This window comes from Oenanthe melanoleuca, chromosome Z (genome assembly GCF_029582105.1).
Source record: "Oenanthe melanoleuca isolate GR-GAL-2019-014 chromosome Z, OMel1.0, whole genome shotgun sequence".
Taxonomy (NCBI): domain Eukaryota; kingdom Metazoa; phylum Chordata; class Aves; order Passeriformes; family Muscicapidae; genus Oenanthe; species Oenanthe melanoleuca.
In genome coordinates this window covers 1,090,182-1,108,213 of record NC_079362.1, presented here as the reverse complement: position 1 = coordinate 1,108,213, position 18,032 = coordinate 1,090,182, and the positions used below count along the sequence as shown (strand labels likewise).

At 41.2% G+C, this 18,032-nt stretch overlaps 3 protein-coding genes across 5 annotated transcripts in view; 1 reads left to right on the top strand and 2 right to left on the bottom strand.

Annotated features, from left to right (window-relative positions):
* Nucleotides 1-766: 766 nt before the first annotated feature.
* LOC130264772 (E3 ubiquitin-protein ligase Topors-like) lies at nucleotides 767-7,789 on the bottom strand. 3 transcript variants are annotated; one of them, XM_056513267.1, is made up of 3 exons: nucleotides 7,658-7,789; nucleotides 2,751-2,954; nucleotides 767-1,899 (listed from the first exon to the last, which is right to left on the bottom strand). In XM_056513267.1, the coding sequence occupies exons 2-3, from the start codon at nucleotides 2,780-2,782 to the stop codon at nucleotides 828-830; spliced, it is 1,104 nt and encodes a 367-aa protein (XP_056369242.1). In that variant the 5' UTR covers nucleotides 2,783-2,954; nucleotides 7,658-7,789; the 3' UTR covers nucleotides 767-827. The 3 variants fall into 3 exon arrangements, with proteins under 3 accessions (XP_056369242.1, XP_056369243.1, XP_056369244.1); XM_056513268.1 differs by having other exon boundaries at nucleotides 7,705-7,764; XM_056513269.1 differs by lacking the exons at nucleotides 2,751-2,954; nucleotides 7,658-7,789 and adding an exon at nucleotides 2,573-2,642.
* A 29-nt stretch (nucleotides 7,790-7,818) lies between these two features.
* CCNH (cyclin H) lies at nucleotides 7,819-17,906 on the top strand. Its single transcript, XM_056513264.1, has 9 exons — nucleotides 7,819-7,977; nucleotides 8,055-8,177; nucleotides 9,312-9,385; nucleotides 9,640-9,850; nucleotides 10,164-10,327; nucleotides 12,051-12,121; nucleotides 14,500-14,611; nucleotides 15,175-15,235; nucleotides 15,528-17,906. The coding sequence occupies exons 1-9, from the start codon at nucleotides 7,861-7,863 to the stop codon at nucleotides 15,570-15,572; spliced, it is 978 nt and encodes a 325-aa protein (XP_056369239.1). The 5' UTR covers nucleotides 7,819-7,860; the 3' UTR covers nucleotides 15,573-17,906.
* The window catches only part of RASA1 (RAS p21 protein activator 1), a 53,554-nt gene continuing 52,539 nt past the window's right edge, over nucleotides 17,018-18,032 (bottom strand). The window contains exon 25 of the mRNA XM_056513263.1: nucleotides 17,018-17,902. Coding sequence (XP_056369238.1) covers nucleotides 17,819-17,902 — 84 coding nt within the window. The 3' untranslated portion in view covers nucleotides 17,018-17,818. The remainder of the gene's footprint in view (nucleotides 17,903-18,032) is intronic.

Sequence of the window (18,032 nt, the reverse complement as noted above, 5' to 3'; positions counted from 1 at the left end):
TGGCTGTCTAACAATACTGACCTTCCTGGTGGTCTCCTCTGCTGGTCTACCTCAGAAATGATGTCTGTACTCTGCCCAGCCTCCAGCACAGATAGGAATTCTCATTCCTCAGCTTCTTGACTTCAAGAGAATAAGAGCTTCTCTTAAGATCCAGACCAAGTAACATATAAAAGAATTACTCCTATTACTGGGTAAAAAAGTAATTCTAATTTTAAAAAAAATTACTTGGTAAAAAAAATCAGTTTTGAAAATATGGTCAAAGAGTTTTTATAATCGCTTACTCATTTTTTGGATACAAAAGCACCACAGAGCATCCTATGTATTGCACCCTCTAGTCTGAGACTAACAGGGATAATCAACAAACACATACAAAAGAACTCTCATTCATCAGCATACAAGCCACATAGCTGCAAAAATGAGGATGCAAATTATTTTCCTGCCTCTGAATCTCATGCAGCCTTTGTGTACCCTTGTCTGTATTAAATGAAGGATGCTCAACACGACAAGCAATGTGATTCACCCCAATTACCTCAGCAAACTACATTTCACCCTAAGCTGCTGAGCAGAAATGGTGCAAGGTATTCCCACAGCATTCCACTGATTGCTTGAGGAATGCCTGGTGTGGCTGCAGCCGCATTTCCTGGGGGAGGCAGCTGTGCCAACACGGCCCTAGGGCTCCAGAAGCCTTTGGCTGACGCTTGGGTGTAAGGGTAAAGGAAAAATGCCTCATGAGAAGAGGAAGCAAAAAGCAACCTGAGACTGAATTAAGGAAATAGCCATTTATTTTCTTTTTCTTGAGTAAAGGCTTGCTGTGTGCTAAAGGCGTTCTAGAGCTGCTCACGGCGCTGCCTCTTGCTGGAATGGGAGGCAGCTGGGGACCCACGGGTCCTCCTCTTCCGGCACCGCTGGGATGTTGCAGGTGAGGGGTCCCTGCTCTGGCCAGGAGCAGAGGAACCTGCAGCCACTCTTGTCTCCTCTTCCTGGGGCTGTTCCTGCTCTGCAGGGCTGGACACAGATGGAGAGTGGCTGGGATGTCCATGGAGGGCAGTCTCCGATCTGCTGGCTTCCTCCTCCACATGGAAATTTGCAGTGCCACTGGATGGGGCCTGGCTGAGGGTGGGAGCACCCTCCTGGGAGGCAGAGGGATCAGAGCTGGCAGCAGGGATCTCATCCTCCTCCCTGACGGTGTGAGAGTGCCACAGCCTCCGAACCTCCTCAGTGCACTGGGTCTCAATGATAGTGAGGATGCCATGGACCAGTGATGCAGTGTAGTGCTGGAGACGGGGCTGCAATCTCTGGACCAAGACTTCCCTGTCTGGGCCATAGACACAGAGTGCGAGCACGATGCCACTCTCTGCACTCTTCACCTGATACCACTCACCCCCATAAATCATCTCCAGCCCCTGGCGCAGCCACGGCCGCACGGGGTTCAGGAGGTTCCGTCGTCTTCGGAAAAGTTCTGCCCAAAGCTCGGGCAGGATGCCGCCCACAGCCTCTGATCCTGCAGCCTGCTGCCCAGCAGGGGCTGTCACTCCTAGTGGAGAGGAACCAAGGGGATCTGCAGGCCCATGGGCTCTGTTTCCAGCCAGGCCTCTAGGAGCTTCTGCTGCCTGGCTGCTGGTCTCTGGCAACTCCCTGGGAGGTGTGATGACACAATGTAGGTAGTCATCTCCACCACGATCAGAAAACTTCACTGTCAAGATGGATCTTCTGCAGAGCGGGCAGGCAGGGTTTTTCTCTGCCCAACGCAGGATGCAGCCAAGGCAGAACCGGTGGCCGCAGGGCATCGTGTAAGCGACGTCGTCTCGTGCATCGCAGCAGATGGGACAGCTCCACTCCTTCCCCGTGGCCATGTGTGCTTGTTCCCACAGGCTGGCCCAGGCTCTGACAGCACAGGCTCTGAAGTTACAGACCAATGGATGTGAGGTCACAGTCATAATCTACCACCAGGATTATGATTATTCCTAGGATTATTATTAGGATTACCATCGCCTCCACCACCCAGTGATGTTACAATGTGATGTCTGCCCCTGTGGCTGTTGGAAATACACTGCTGGTTGGAGGCTGCCCTCTGCAGAAGCCCCTGCTGCACCCCAGAAAGGAGGGCATCACCAAACTGGAGATCAGAGTTAATGGATCCTTGGCTGTGGAGAAACAGCAAGGTTAAAGTTTGGTCTATCACAGATCATCAGAAATTCAGTTCAGGAAGCCAGGCAAAGTTTTAGATGGCACTATGAGGAACAGCTGGATTTCACAATTCATGAAGGAATGTTTCCCAAGAGATGGCCAAAATGCACAGATAACCTGGACAGGAGATATGCTGGGAAGGGGAGCCTTGCAAGAGAAAAGCATTGGTGCAGCTATATCTGAAACATCATTTAAGTCTGACGTTGCCTAAATAATGCTCTCCCAAATCCCAAGTCTAGGACCAGATCAATTCATGTTGGAAGCAATGAGAAAAACGGCCATTGGGTGGAGTTGTTTATATGGGTAGAGGCAAACCTGGAGAAAGTGAAGTGCAAGGGCATGTGAGGAGGGGAAGACAGAGCCTTTAGTGACTGGCATGAAATACCTATGGTGAGCAGAAGACATGGGAGAGAAGCAGGAAGTGGAGCTTTACTGGGGCTGCAGTAGCCCCAGACATGTGCAGAGGTGCAGCGGAACATTGGGACAGAAATCCCTTGTGCATCACTGAACTATGGCATCACAGAGCAGCAGACTCCAAAGCCTGGCTCTTCAACAATACTGACCTGCCTGGCGTCCTCTGCTGCTTATGACTCATCTCCAAGCATCACCTCAGTGCTTTCTCAGAAGCTCTTCAAGCACTATGGCATCCTTTCCATGTCTTGTTTGTTGTGACAGATCGGGGAGAGCAGAGAATGAAGAGTTGCCACCTCTCACTGGTGTCACACACTGCTGAAGGATCATGGTCTTACTCATGGTCACCAGCTGTCCTGGGTATGGAAAAAATTCAAGAAATGTCCAGACCCTTAATAATGACACCACCCTGGTTCCCCAAGCCTCAAACTCACCCCAAGGTCAGCCCCAGAGAGATGTCTCCTTGCACAGCTCACCTGCACTGTTATAAGCATTCTGTGGTACCTGGCTACTTGAACTAGGGGAAAATGTTAATGGGAAAACAGAAACAATGGATTCTGGATGGGCACTGGTAGCTGAAGGCAAGCTCCAAAGCACCACCCAGAACCAGGAAGATCATGGATCAGTCATCCAGACCCCGCATGCACACTTGGCACATGAGGCCTCTTGCAAGGCTGGGAACACTCACCTTCACTGTTGTTGGAGATTACAGATTAAGAGGTTTTCCTTAAAACATTTCTGATTTAACAGAAGACAGTTTCAAACTTCACTGAAATTAAAGGAAATTTGTTCTCTAATCTGAAGTATTTGATGTTTAGGTTGTTCAGAGATCTTGTTTCAAAATCAAGGGTTTGGTGGCTTTTCCCTCATGTGTGAATTCAGAGACAAAAAAACATTTTTTCTGCATTATGAAATAAAAAATATTTTTAGTAGTGATCTATGTATATCCATACTTTATTGTGAAACATCACTAAAAGGACTGTAGATGTCCAAATGCTAAGCATAGATCTAGCCCAAGAAAAGCTGCAGATGCACTTTCAATTATTTATTCAACTTACCAGTTCTGGACATAGTAGGACATGAAGGAGAAAAGTCCAGTATAATTTTTTATTTTTTATTTTTTTTTACATTTATTAAGACTACAGGACCTAGAGGGAAATTGAAATATCCTTAGCTTTTTTCCTCTAATGAAACCAGCCTCTGTTATTTTCCAAGTATATAAAGCTTTTGGTAAACATTTGCTTTAGAATAGTCATAACTCTTCTCTAAGTTTTTGTTGATCAATTAGTCTCCTATCTTATAGTTATATAAACATATATTCAGTTATATATCACTGGAAACACAGAACAGTCCTTAAATAATTACAGTACTCAACTACACTGAATTAATATTGCACTCACATTAGGATATACCTCTACACTTGAGACCAAATTAATGTTTTGTGTTGTTTAAAAAGCTGAGCTGCTGTGCTGTGACCACCCACTGTGTCCATTGCCATGTTACCTGAGATGGCTGTAGCTTAATTCACTCTGATTATCTAAGCAGCTAGATAAATACACTAGCAAACAATATAATTTGGCCACTGTATTCATTTAAATATGCAATAGTATTCACTTTGTACTAATCTCTAAAGCACAGGTCTAATTGAAAAGCCCATTGTCTTGGTTTGAAAGACAGGTGTCTGCTAAGGAAGGCAAAAGCATTTCTAGAAATGGAAAAATGTCAACTCTCTCCCTCCAAATTATTATAATTTTGAAATTAAGGAGCTCTCAGGCAAAGATATAGGAATAGGAAAATTAAAATAGAAATACAGTAATACAAAACAACAAGACACTGACAGTGTCAGAACACAACACAGGGTGTTGGCACAGTCCCATTCAATGGTGGCTGTAACCTCCTGCAGTGGCAGATGTGGTTCAGCTGAAGCAGTGCTCCTGTAGAAGGTGCAATTTTCCTCTGAAGGTCCAGGGATGATGTGGAAAGGTCCAGTTTGCCTCTGGAATCAAGTGGAAAAATGCTGCTCTGCTGTTCCAAATCTCAGTTTTTATCTAGGTAGGAAAGGCTTGGCTGCTCCCCCTGGCTGGAGCATCTCCCAATGGAATGATGCAATTTTATCAGTCTTACAGTGGGACTCAATGGCCATTAACAGGAGATATCTTCCTGGAGGAAGGATGGGTTGTGGAAAAGATAAAGAGCACTGCCCATCCTGGCTTTAACATATAGCCAATTAACATAAGAGATCTCCCCTGGAGATAAGGATCCATTCCCACCTGGTTTCAATAGAGGGTGATATAGTACATACTTTTGATTACATCCTGCATTGCAACCCAAGACACCCATATATGTTAGTACACATGGCAGGAGGCCTGTGAATTTATTGAAGAAGGTTAGCAGTAGGAATAGCTGCTTGCTAATGCCATGTCCAGGCCCTGACTTCAGACATGGCTTACTGCAACCATTGGCCATACAGAAGCTGAAAATCACACATGGATATTTCCTCACTCAAATGAACCTCAGTTCACAGAGCCATGTCAGACAATCTAAGAAAGCAGGGAATTGATTTAGCTTGAACAATCCATTTGAATTCACAGGAACTAGCAAAAATTGAGGTAGATTTTGAAAAGGAAGATTTATTTGTCTTCCTCAGAAAAAAAAGGATACATATGGATAATTAGTATGCTTACATATTGGATCTGTGTTTGTATCAGAGTAAGGCATATTGACAATACTCTATAGGATGCACAAATTCTTTATGTTCCTCCTTATAGCTTGTGTTTATGTATGATGGGATCAGATCATCTTATACTCACGTTTGTAGGCTCAACATTTGTAGTGTGTATATCTTTCCTTAACATACTAATGCCAAATTCTACAGGGTGGGAGAGGTAGGATTTATTGAGGAGATGATAATGTGATGGCTGCATGTTTTTCCAATATTTATTCTAGGGTCTTTTGTGGCACTCATTTCCATAGTAACATAATAGCTTATGCCCTCATTCTTCACTTTTCTGAAGGCAGAAAAGTTGGAATTCAAATTCACAGCTGAAAATACTAAAATATATCAGAACTGGATTTCTGCACCAGAGATAGTACTAAAATATAGATCTATATAGTCCCAAAATATTAATCTTAGAGAAATTTGGATTTTTGTTAAAAGTTAGTTATTTACCAGAATTAATTAAAAGCAGATGGATAGGCCTTGCTGAAAATAATTAAAAGTTAGAAGTTAGTTAGAAGAAACTGGGCTTGAGATAGTTATCTCAGATCTAAATAATTACTTGTCTGTCCTTTTTATGTTTGCTCAGCCATGTTTGCAATGGGAAAATAAGAAACTAGAAATAGATCCAGAAAACCACAAACAATTGCAAGCAGAAACTTATTCAAAGTTGCGAAGGGAGGAAATTGGAGTGCTCCCAGAGGTCATTTGTATTGCCATCGATAGAAAAGGTTGAGAGCTCAGAGACAGGAAGACTCACCCTACTTCCTCTTTTTAAGACTCCTCCCCACAAAAACGACCCCAGACCTAATTCAAGAAGCCAACCACACATGCTTAATAGCCATTCAAGCTAATTACCATAGGAAGCAGGGAATGGGAGGTGCTGGTGTTATGAATATGTAATAATTCAAAATTTTTGTAAATAAATAGACTCTGTGATCACCTGTGATTTTGCAGTGAGTTACCCTATACAGCTGCCCGGCACTGAATAAACATACACTTTCTAACTTTAAATTGTTAGAGAGTCTTTTATCTGTCACAGTTGGATATCAATATTAGACCAGTACTCATACTTTAGTACATCAGTCCTAACCCATTGTTTTAATCCAAATTCATCTAGACCTTTACTGGAGGTCAAAGTAATTAATTAATTAATTCTTCACCAAATAAAATAATAATCATGGTTTTCATATTTTAGCGTTCCCCAAACTATCTCCACTTGACTGATGTACCTACACCAGGGAAAATGAAGAGACAACATCTGTCATTTTAAATACTTAGAGAGTATTTTTCATAAAAGTTTTCTCATTCTCAGATCAGGAATTCTGCCTCAGTATGAGGATGTAGAATATGAACTGGATAAACCTAGAAGAGAATTGTCTGTCTCTGGATCACGTGGAATATCCTCTTCTAGAATACCTGATTCAGATGTAATCTGAGTCTGAAGACAAAATGCCCTGAAACCATGGAAGAATAGGTGCAATGTCAGTAAGTTTAGACCACATATCTTTTGTGGGGAAAACAGCATCATGAGTGGGAGAGCTGCTACCATTTCAGATGCGACCTGTTTCTGAGGAAGCTATGTGTTTTAGAAACCACATGTCCTAGAACAAAAGCACACAGGTGTAAAACACTTGGTGCGTTGCAGCATGACTTGAGTTTCTGTGGCACAGCAGCTCTTGAGCAGGGAAGCCAACACCGAGTCACTGCCAGGACAGAACTGCCTGGGACCACTCCTTGCAGTCTGGGAGCTTCCCGAGCCAGTCCTCTGCCTCTGCTGGCATGCTGGAGTCTGTGAGCTGGGGCTCTCTCTGAATAAGGTTTAGTAAGAGTCGAAGGGGTTTTTTTTTGTGTGTTTTTGTTTGGTTTTTTTTAATAAGTGAAAAGCATCAAATACCACGGTAGTAGAGTGTCCTAGTCAAGGCTGTAAACACATTGGTATCTTCAGCAGAGGCTGCAGGCCCACAGTGTAGACAGGACTTAGACATAAGAGTGCTAGTAAGAATATTGCTTACATTTCTTTGATAGAACAAGATAGATTCTATGCGTAATGTTACATGTAACCTGGTATGCTAAGAAACTAGAATTCTAATAGGTTGAAGAGTTGTGGTCCAAGCTTGCATTTTAGCTTGTGGGGAAAACCCTATATAAGAGTATGTATTCAGAGAGTTGTTGCTTTTAGCTATTGGCTTCTACCAGGGCTTCTAGCCATTTCCTTATTGCTGCTGTTTTTGCCATTGCTTTTGCTGTTGCCTGCTGAGACTGATGTGCTTTGCAATAAGATGTGCTTTGTAATAAATAACCTTTTTAACTATTAGCTGCTTTGGTTATTTAGAGAATTACCCGACAAGTAAGAGGCTACGAGCTCAGAGCAGGAGCCAGCAGAGCACCGGGGGGTCAGAAAGAACTCGCACAGCTCTCCTCACGCAGCAGTTTGGAAAATGAAAGGCGCCGTCCCTCGGGCCGGGCCCGCCCCGCGCGCCGCGTGAGGCGCTCCCGGCGTGCCCCGCGCGGCGCCGCCATGTTGCGCGGCCGCGCTCGCAGCCATGTTCCACAGCAGCACGCAGCGCCGGCACTGGACCTTCCGCGGCGAGGAGGAGCTGGCGCGGCGCCGCGCTGAGGGGAACCGCCGCGCCCGGGCCCGGGCGGCGGCCAGCGGCAAGGTGCGCGGGGCCGCTGGGGCTGCGGGGCGGCGGCCAGCGGCCGCGGGAGACTGAGGCGCGGCTTTGCTTTTCGCCAGGTGCCGCAGGGCGAGGCGGTGCTGCTGGAGCCGCACGAGGAGCTGGCGCTGTGCAAGTACTACGAGAAGAGGCTCTTGGACTTCTGCGCCGCCTTCAAGCCCGCGATGCCGCGGTCCGTGGTGGTAAGCGAAGCGAGCCTCCCTCCTTCTTATTCCTTCGCTTTCTGCCTGCTTGGATTGTTCTTGAGAGCGCCGATGTCTTTAAAGCCCTTTTCTTCTATTCTAGCACTACAGTCTGTGACCGCTTTGTACTTTTTTTTTTGTCTTTCATTTTCTGAAGCGTTTCAAAACGTGATGTGTTTCAAGGCGATCCTTCGCCTGTGGCTCTTTAACTTGCTTGGGTTGCTGAATCGATTCGTTTCCCTTTAGCAAAGCATAGTGGTAGATGTTTGATGATATAATGAAACCATCTCCCAGTAGTTAAAGGAGACGGTGCCAAATGTGGGCTGTCATTCCAATGTTTCTCCAGCATTAATGCTTCTCTGACCAAAAAATAATGTACTGGCAAAATATTAACCTACAAAGGAAGAACAAAATTACCTTGAACTGACTTGTCTTGAATGCAGAAGAGTATATTTCAGAAGGGAGAAGTGCAGACTTAGGGCTGAAGAACGGAGTGAAATTGTGCCCCTCTCTCTCATTGAGCCATTAAGATGTGTGATTTACACTGTCCCGTGTTAGTCCTCCCTTTTTCAAGCAGCTGTGGTGAAGAGTGCCATGCTTGAGGATGCCTTTGAAAGATGGCAGTCAGTGCCATGGCATGTTCTGTGAAGCCAGACTGATGTTTGAGAAGTAGCCCCTGCAGAGGGGCTACTCATTTTGGAAAGCATTGCCTTTCATGCTGATAAGCATGCTGCAGAATTTAGTGATGTAAAAAGTCAAATAGTTAGGATTGCTTGCAGCTTTCAGACGTTCAGATGTTTTTTCAGACTTTGATTTTTAAATTTCATTTTAATACCAATTTTTTTTCATAAAGATACTTTTGGCTTTTTAAGCATTGTCTTCCAAAACATGTCTAAAAAAAAAAAATTATTTGGTATGACAGTCATAGTGTAAGGTTCTTGCAGGCAAAAATAAAGACTTTGAAATATTTTATGACATAAAATGGCTATATGTGTCTTAGTGCCTCAGTGTATCATGTGTGCTTGTAGTATATATCCAAATTTGCCTGTTTTGTGGTTTTTTTCTTTTTATGTACTTACTTATTTTTTCTTAATCCATTTTTATTTTTTCCCTTGCCATTTTTTTTCGATTTAGGGAACAGCTTGCATGTATTTCAAGCGTTTTTACCTCAATAACTCAGTGATGGAGTATCATCCTCGAATAATAATGTGAGTTATCAACAGTTCTTGAGTTACTCTATCAAATGGAATATTAGAGGTATGATCTTTATTAAGACTGAAAAAAAAACAAGAAAAAAAATCTGAGAGCTTAAGTAGGAGTAAAGACAAAATATGGTCAGTTTCACTATAGTTTTGCTGTGTTCAGAACATCGTGTTTTAAATCTACACAAATTTTCTGAGCAGAACTTTTATAGAAGAATGGATGCTGCATATGTAAATTTTTGGTTTTTTCCCTCCTCAAGGCTAACATGTGCATTTTTGGCCTGTAAAGTAGATGAATTTAATGTATCCAGTGCACAGTTTGTTGGTAACCTCCGAGAAAGTCCTCTTGGACAGGAAAAAGCTCTTGAACAAATACTGGAATATGAACTGCTACTTATTCAGCAACTGAATTTCCATCTCATCATCCACAATCCATACAGGCCATTTGAGGGATTTCTAATTGATATTAAGGTAATACTCTCTGATACGCTATGTGCTCTGTGTAGTAAAGTAAGACAAGTCTGTCGTGCATTGTCTTAAAAAACTTCACTTCCTTTTGTGTCTCTGAGTTTAAAAATCTAATTTCTATAGTGATAGACAAATACCTGAAAGATAGTTGTTTTATTCGTGGTCTTTAAGGCCTTTAAGTTATTTAGGATATTTTTGGAATAAAAATATGGTCTGCTACTTTTTAGCTTTATAAAATACTGTTGAATTTTGAGTTCTGAGCTCATGAACAGGAATGATGAACAGCTACTTATTTTCCTAAATCACTACTTTTTAGACTCGCTATCCAGTTCTGGAAAATCCTGAAGTTTTGAGAAAAACAGCTGATGACTTCCTTAACAGAGTGGCTCTGACAGATGCTTATCTGCTCTTTACACCCTCACAGATTGCTCTCACTGCCATATTGTCTAGTGGCTCAAGAGCAGGAATTAATATGGAAAGGTAGTATTTTCTTTCTTTTATGCGTGATTTAAGCAGTTTATTTGCTTCTTGTATAAAATTGTTTTGCTCTGGACATTCTTAACCACTAGAATTGTGTATTTACTGGTTGATAGCACTTGTCTCGTCTTTATGTTTTATAGAATGGCAGTGGTACTGTTCATTTTCACAAATAGGCAATGAAAGCAGTAGGTTGCTGTCTGTTTTTTATATTCCTTTGGAAAAAATTAAGAAAATCTGCTGATGACTTTGCCTTAATTAGAACAGCATAGGATTTTCAGACTCAGTTTAAGGGTTACACAGGGAAGAAAGTGGAAATATGGTGGAAACTGAGAATGAACTGAAATTACACTGAACTGACAGCTAATGGGCCTGCTGTAACATGCTGTGTTTGGCTGCTGCCAACTGTTCAGTTTCCATGGATATGAACCAGGGCTAAGGTGTTGCTCTAAATCAGTCTTTTCTTTCCCTTCTGTGTCATTGCCACTGATGTTTGCACAGGCATTATCAAACACTTCGATACCTTTGCTGAAATGTGTAGTTTGTTTGGTTTAGTTCTCTTGTGGACAAAATATATGTTTTTCTTCAGATGAACAGCTGAGGTGATTGCTGTAAGGTGCTGTACCTGGCATGTGATAATACCATGCCACTGCCTGTGAGCATTTTGCATCTGGAATGCTCTAAATCCCAAAGTTCTTTTAAAATCTTCAATTGGTTCTAAATCTCTGTAGTTCTAAAAGAAGGAGTTTTGGGAGTATTGTCTACAGGATTCACTGTCTTCTCAGAATTGTGTAAAAACGTTCAGGTGCTTACTTTAAATTGAAACCTGAGCTCATTCCTAGATTGGTGTTCCGTACTGCTTGTGCCAAAATTCAGAAAAGTATGCTTGCAAAAAGAATTAAAATAATTTGTAGATAACGTGATTCAATGCGTCTAAACTTTGTTTGCACATTCAGGAAGAATTCAAGACTTTGTTACCTGTCTGAAGCATACAGTTGTTGTAACCTAGTTATTTGCTGTTTGATGTGAGTTTTTGCTGCCAGACATGAAAGAAGCTGATGGTGCAGCTGATGGTCTGTGGACCTGTGATCAGGTGCAGCTGCAGAGGTGGTACAGAACATGTGGGACTTGGAAAACCTGTTGCTGTCGTGGGGGAAGGGGTAGAACTCCGTCATTGTTGTGGGTGTTGATGAGGAGGGTAGCTCATGTCTTTATCCAGACAGTGTGCATTAGTGTTATTCCTGAAGAGAAGTTTGATCTCACTGGGGAGAGGAAGGGACCCATAGGGTGATGCAAGGCAGCATTTAGTAATAGCTTTCAGCTGTCAGAAGCAGCCAGTCTTGCAAGCTGTGCTGTTGGTTAATCTGAAAACCACTGTAGTATTTGTTTGTCTTGTGGGCATATTGTACAATAGTGTGAAGTTGTTGTACAGTCTTAAACTTGATTTGACTTAGCTTCTTGAGGCTTAGAAATGTCAAATTTGGAAGTGTTATTTCTACGTGGCTGAGGGAATGTTTTTGTCACATTCTTACAGTGACAGATTTGCTTTTTTATCACTTCATAGCACTTCAATAAAAAGTTTAAAGCAAGGCATTCTTACTGATCTAATTCTAAAGCTCTAGGAGATGTTAATAATAAATAATACTCACAGTATTTATTAACTCACAGTAATTGCCACAAATTATTCTGACACTTCAAAAATTTATTCTTCCATATCTCTTTGCAGCTATTTATCAGAAAGTCTTATGCTGAAAGACAACAAATCAACATTATCCAGATTACTAGAGAACATGAAATGTAAGTAAACACTGGAAAACTATGATAAAGAATATCTCAAAAGGAGGAAACACCATCTTTTTCTAGATTACAAAAACTTTAGATAGAAAGGTGCACTTCAAATGGTTCCCTTCACCTTAAGGCATACATAAGTAAACTGCAGACAGTAGAATAAACTACCCAGAATGTGGATGGAAGGGAAAAAATACTTAGACAAAATGAACAAGTAAATTAAACTAATTTAATTTATTTAATTTGTTCATATTAACAGGTAGAGGACCTTCCTGATTCTTTCAGTACTTAAATGCTGGAGTGACTTAAGTGCTAGCCACTGATTCAAAAGTGAGAAGTCTATTTTGAGAACTAGATAATGGTTTCTGTAACAACAGAACTAAATTGCTTTTTAAGTCACTATATCTTAAACATTACAGCTTCAGGCAAAGCCTGCATATAACAGCTACTACCACCAAAAGGTGCTTTTTGTAAGCTAAATGATTAACATGATGTGCCAGTATTTATAACGCACAGCTATTTCGCAGCAGTGTTTCAGAAGACACTTAGCTTCACTAGTGTGAGAAATATCTTTGTGTGTATGGACATATATATTTTACAAATGTTAAGAATACTACCATGTTTATCTAGAGTAAAAGGGAGTGTATTACACTAATTGTTAAGTTAAATTAAAAGGCTGTGATATGAAATTCCCAGTAAGTAATCAGTTATTGAATGCATTAAGCTAGTGCATGCACTTCAGATGGGAATGGTGGCAGTGAAACTGGGCTGGCTGACCTAAGTTACTTGTAACCAGGGTTGAATTTGTATTCAACTTATTTTTAATTTATAAGACTTAAGATGTCCTTTACTTTCTGGTCTTCTAACAAACCAAGTCTTCAGACTTCCATTGCTGAGATGGAAGGGAATGCTGGGATCACTTACTCTTCACTTCAGTTACTGTGGATAGTACTTTAACCCAAAGGTGGCTCTTCCATAAACATAAGATGGTTGGAAGAAAACTTTTCAAGCATTTATAAATGACTTCTACAGAGTACTGGTAGCAGAGAAAAAAACTTGTAAATTTAATTTGCATTATTAAAAAGACTGGAACTGATTTATGTTTTTTTTAGGACAGCGGGTACAATATTGATTGCAAAAAATACCTGTATATTTTGAAGCTTGTTAGGAAAGTAATGTGAACTCTGCCTTAAGGAAATTTAGAGCCATTGCTGCTGGAGATTTTTTTCACTGTAGTTACAATGAGGGAAGGAAGGATGAACTGTTGGGTCAAGCCTGACTATGAGACTTAGACAATACTCGGCCACGCTGGAGACTGGATAGGATTGTGTGATTCACAAGTGTGGTAGGTTGACCCCAGCTTGATGCCAAGTGACCACCAAAGCCACCCTTTTACCGACCTCCCTAGCTAGGCAGGGCAGAGAAAAGAAAATAGCAAGTTTATGGGCTAAGACAAGGGCAGGGAGAGGTCACTCAGCAGTCACTGTCATGGGCAAAATGGACACAGCTGGGGGAAATTAATTAATCACCAGTCAAATCAGAGTGGGATAATGAGAAGTGAAATCCCAATCTTAAAAAGACCTTTCCCCCACCCTTCCTTCTTTCTGGATTCACTTTCGCTCCTGAATTCCCTCCCTCCAGTGCAGGGGGATTGCAGTCAGCTTACCATGTTTCTGATGCTCCTTCATCCTCACATTCCCCTGTTGCAGTGTAGAGTTCCTCCCCACACTAGAGACAGTCCTCTACAAATTTTTACGAGTCCTTCCCACATGCTACAGTTCTTCATGCACTGCTTTGATGTGGGTCCATTACCTTCTGTAGTGTAGGTTCCTCTTCCCTGCATGGTATGGCAAATAGCATGGTATTCCCGAGGGTCACAGCCTCCTTTGGGCACATCCACTTGCTCCTGTCACCTCCTCTACAGGCTGCCAGGGTTCATCTGCACACTCCACACTCCTGCTGACCTCCGTGCAGGGGCACAGCTGCTTCCCCATAGTCTGCACTAGGTGCTGCAGGGGAATGTTTCAGTGCCTGGAGAACTTCCTTCCTCACTGACCCTAATAGATACAGGGTGTAGATGTTCTCGTATATTGTCGTTCCTCTTTCCAGCAGCCATTAGTGTTGCCACCAGTGTTTGCATTTTTTTCTTTAAATCCATTACAAGAGATGCACATCCACTGTCACTTAATAGGCTTGGCCTTGGCCAGTGGTGGATACATCTTGGAGCCGTCTGGCATTGCCTCTGTTGTGCCTTGAGCTGCCTCTAGCAGCTTCTCACAGAAGCCACCCCCGTAGGCCCCCCACTGCCAACATCTTGCCATGCAGACCCAACACAAGAAGGCAGAGCAAAAGTTATCTGTATGCTTACAGCTGTGTTGCCATTTTAGGCATGAAAAATCTCATCAGAAAATACGAATTGCCAAGGCCTGAGGAGGTTGCTGCTCTAAAACAGAAGTTAGAGAAGTGTCACAGCTTGGACCTTTCATTTAATGCAAACTTGTAAGTATATCCTGGATGTGGTAAACTTCATCCTTTTTTACTGGCATAACAACGTTGGTATTTTCATACCGGTGTGAGTGATGTAAAATGAAAACCCTTAAATGTTTACACAATGTTTGTCTGCTTGCTGTATTTACTGAAGCTGAGACTGAAGACTCATTACTGCTTTCAGTAATAAATAGGTACTTTTGTGCTGATTTGCATGGCAAGCTGATTATTTTGTAACAAATACTGGAATACAGGGTGGTTTCTAAGGTTTGGCCACTTGATATTGTATGTAATGAGAACTAAGGGCTTTAAAATCAGGTGATTAAAACAAGAATGTTATAAAGGCTTAATATTTTCCTAAGAATTATGTGGACGGCAAAGGACTTCCTGATTCTTCTATTCTGCCCATTTCATTTCAATATGCACCCTGAACTCCCAGCAAGTTGCATGCCAAGGCTTTGCTAGTTTTTTTTTTTTTAATGGAGCAGGTACATCCATAATGTAATATTGGGGTCAAATAAAGAGAGTCTTAACTTATAAAAATACCTAAGCATTTCCCTTTTTTTCTGTGTTAGGAAGAAGAGGAAAGGTTATGAAGATGATGAATATGTCACAAAGAAATGTAAAATGGATGAGGTTAGTAAACCTGTTGTACAAGTTTTTTCCTGTCTTTTTTTTTTTCATTCTTAATGCCTTGACAGAAGTGACACAGCTACTAAGATGAATTTGCACATCTGTAATAGAATTTTACTTGTTGCTCGGACTTAACCTTTTTCAACTTTTTTTTAATTTTTTTTTTTTTTTTTTCATTTTAAATGAGCCGGATTTCATACTGTGCTTGGAAGTGTTCTTGAATACCCCTGTCTTGTGGATAGGGGAATGAATATGCAGATGTCGCTCAAAGTGTTGTGTTTCTCCCTTTCATTAGGAAGAGTGGACTGATGATGACCTTGCAGATTCATCATTACTTTGAAGGAAAATGGACTCCTACCACTGCAGGAACCACTCTCTGGTGTCAGGTGTGACTGTGCCTGCCGCACGTTCCTTATTATGTGTCATAAGATGTTGATGCTGTTGGTCTTTATCTTGCCTTTAATAAAATAGTAAGTTGTTGTTCTATTAAAACCTCATCCATTACATGTCCAAAACCAGCAAGATTTGTTTCAAGAGATCTGGCCCTTGTTTTTGGTTCAGAAACAGTTAGTTTCTGAAATAGTTTGATGTGGCTGCAGCATAGTGTTAAAAGCACCGGCTGCTTTATTTCCTTTTCATTCATCCTGTTATAATTCTAAAGTACACACACCTTACATGTAGCTTTAGGTGTTCACCAGTTTCATTCTATTTGCTGTATTTTGTGTGTAACAGGTAAATTAGGTAGGCAGCTCTGCTCTGTCTTCCAGTTTGTATTTTTACCATGTTATATTGTCTATACCAAAGCAACTAAATCCACAAAATAATCCCTTTCATACACTGTTTACCATCTAAGTAGGACAGAATGAAAGGTTAATTACTCCTCTGAGATGCAGTTTAATATAGGCTTATATGTGTTTTGGGACAATCTAAGAAAAGACTTCTCTAGTAACAAGGTCTTGCAAACAAGTGTGTAGTCAGTATGGAAGAGCATCACATGGTGTTTGCCCAGTGCCATACATGTGACATCTGTGAGCTCCCACCTTCAAAAAGCTGTTCCAGCTGGAGACCAGGTCAACACAGCAAAAGCCACTGTAATACTACAGTAAAGGTGCAAAAGCAGTCTCTGAATTTATGTGACAGTGATTTCTGAGTTCTGATAAACAGGAAAAACACTGTAGGATATTGTAAAGATTTACAACAGTGTATGACAGAATTATTTAAGTGGTTATCTCATTAGTCTTGTCAGTAAATCCTTTTATTCCCTATTACTGTATCACTGCCTAGAAAGTAACACAACAGTGATGATGAAATACCCTCTAAAGCAACAGCACATTTTACTATGTAATTTTTTAAACAGATTATGGCAGTGTGATGAGCAGGGGCACTTTCCACTAGACAGGGTTGCTGCAAGCCTCACTGAACATGACCTTCAACACCATTCAAGACTGCAGCATCCCTGGCACTCTGCCAGTGCCTCACTCCACTCACATGGAAGAATTTATTAAATCTCAACCTACCCAAGATGTTTTAATATCTACTTCCTCACCCAGTGATGTACAAATTAAGGCACAAGGACAAGGTAATCTTGTCTGAGGACTCATGCTCAAAAAGTGTCACAGTGTGAACACTTCAGAGTACAACACCAGTGCAGATACTTTCCACAGCAGCCAGAGTTAGCCAGTTTCCAGAGAGTTTGAGATATGCAGCTTGATTTATTTTAAAAACTTTTCACTTATAAAAATAATATTTATGCTAGACTTACAGTATAAAAAAGACCAAACAATACCTATTTTATAAAATGGTTTAATGAATGCATGCATGTCTGATATAATGATCAATAAATTTACTGAATTCAAATTATTTACCGTTGTAAACATTTTACAAAAGCATTGTGATTTATCTGGATATACAGTTCTTGATGGAAGAACTATTCAGACTGAATCAGTGGCACATCAAAAAAATAAAGCTGACAAAGACCCATTCTGCATATTCTCTTTCGACACCATTTCAGCAAGAGAAACAGCATGGTATAAAAAGTGTACAGTAAAGGTTTTTCCTACCATAACATCGAATTCTGGAAACTGTAAATACAAGTTAAAAGTGGTTGAAACAGTCAAAAGTCGTAATTATTGTAACCAGTCAGAAATTACAGTAAGAAATGTAATCCAGTTATAGGTGGTTGTCAGAACAACGCCTTTCTTCTCATGTCAGTTGATAATTCTTTTCCAATCAGACAGCAAACACTTTGGCAATCAGAGATGCTGAAAATTTCAAAGTCCTAGACACAGTCACAGCATTTTCTCTGTAGAAGGTGAACTGTACACCAAGGCTCAGAGGTTGTGAAATTTCATTGTTTCCAAGTGGAAAAAAAAAAAAAGTGCAAATGTCCTGCACAGATAGCTTAAAAAAAAAGCTGCTGGTACAATCATTCACCAACAGGATCTTTGTTTTCTTTTTGCATAGTTCACACATCACTGAGAATGTGACAGGGTGTGCTATTTTTGGCAAGAGCAAGAAGAAAGTGATACTGGTGAGAGTTGCCATGTTGGGCATGCTGGATCCATGCAGAATTCAGGTAGAAGGCTGCTACCTGATGTTGTTGGACACCGAATACTGATTTTGTTTTTGTTGTAGCAGTTCAGTAATGGCCAAAAGCTTCTTAAGAACATGCTGTGAAAGAGAGTGAGTCAGTAAAACTACATGTTAATTACTGGAGACAGAAAAGGCCTCCCTGAGCAGCATATTTTCAGCATCAGCCTATGAGACCTGAAACTTGGTAGTTTAAATATATTACTAAAAA

Bases quoted from the DNA above. Each gene is read 5' to 3' on its own strand.
- LOC130264772 (XM_056513267.1), bottom strand. From the start codon at position 2,782: ATGAGTCATAAGCAGCAGAGGACGCCAGGCAG. The intron at 1,900-2,750 runs GTCAGTATTGTT...CTGTAACTTCAG, and splicing joins CAGCAGAGGACGCCAGGCAG to AGCCTGTGCTGTCAGAGCCT.
- CCNH (XM_056513264.1), top strand. From the start codon at position 7,861: ATGTTCCACAGCAGCACGCAGCGCCGGCACTGGACCTTCCGCGGCGAG. The intron at 9,386-9,639 runs GTGAGTTATCAA...TCCCTCCTCAAG, and splicing joins TATCATCCTCGAATAATAAT to GCTAACATGTGCATTTTTGG. The intron at 12,122-14,499 runs GTAAGTAAACAC...TTGCCATTTTAG, and splicing joins ATTACTAGAGAACATGAAAT to GCATGAAAAATCTCATCAGA.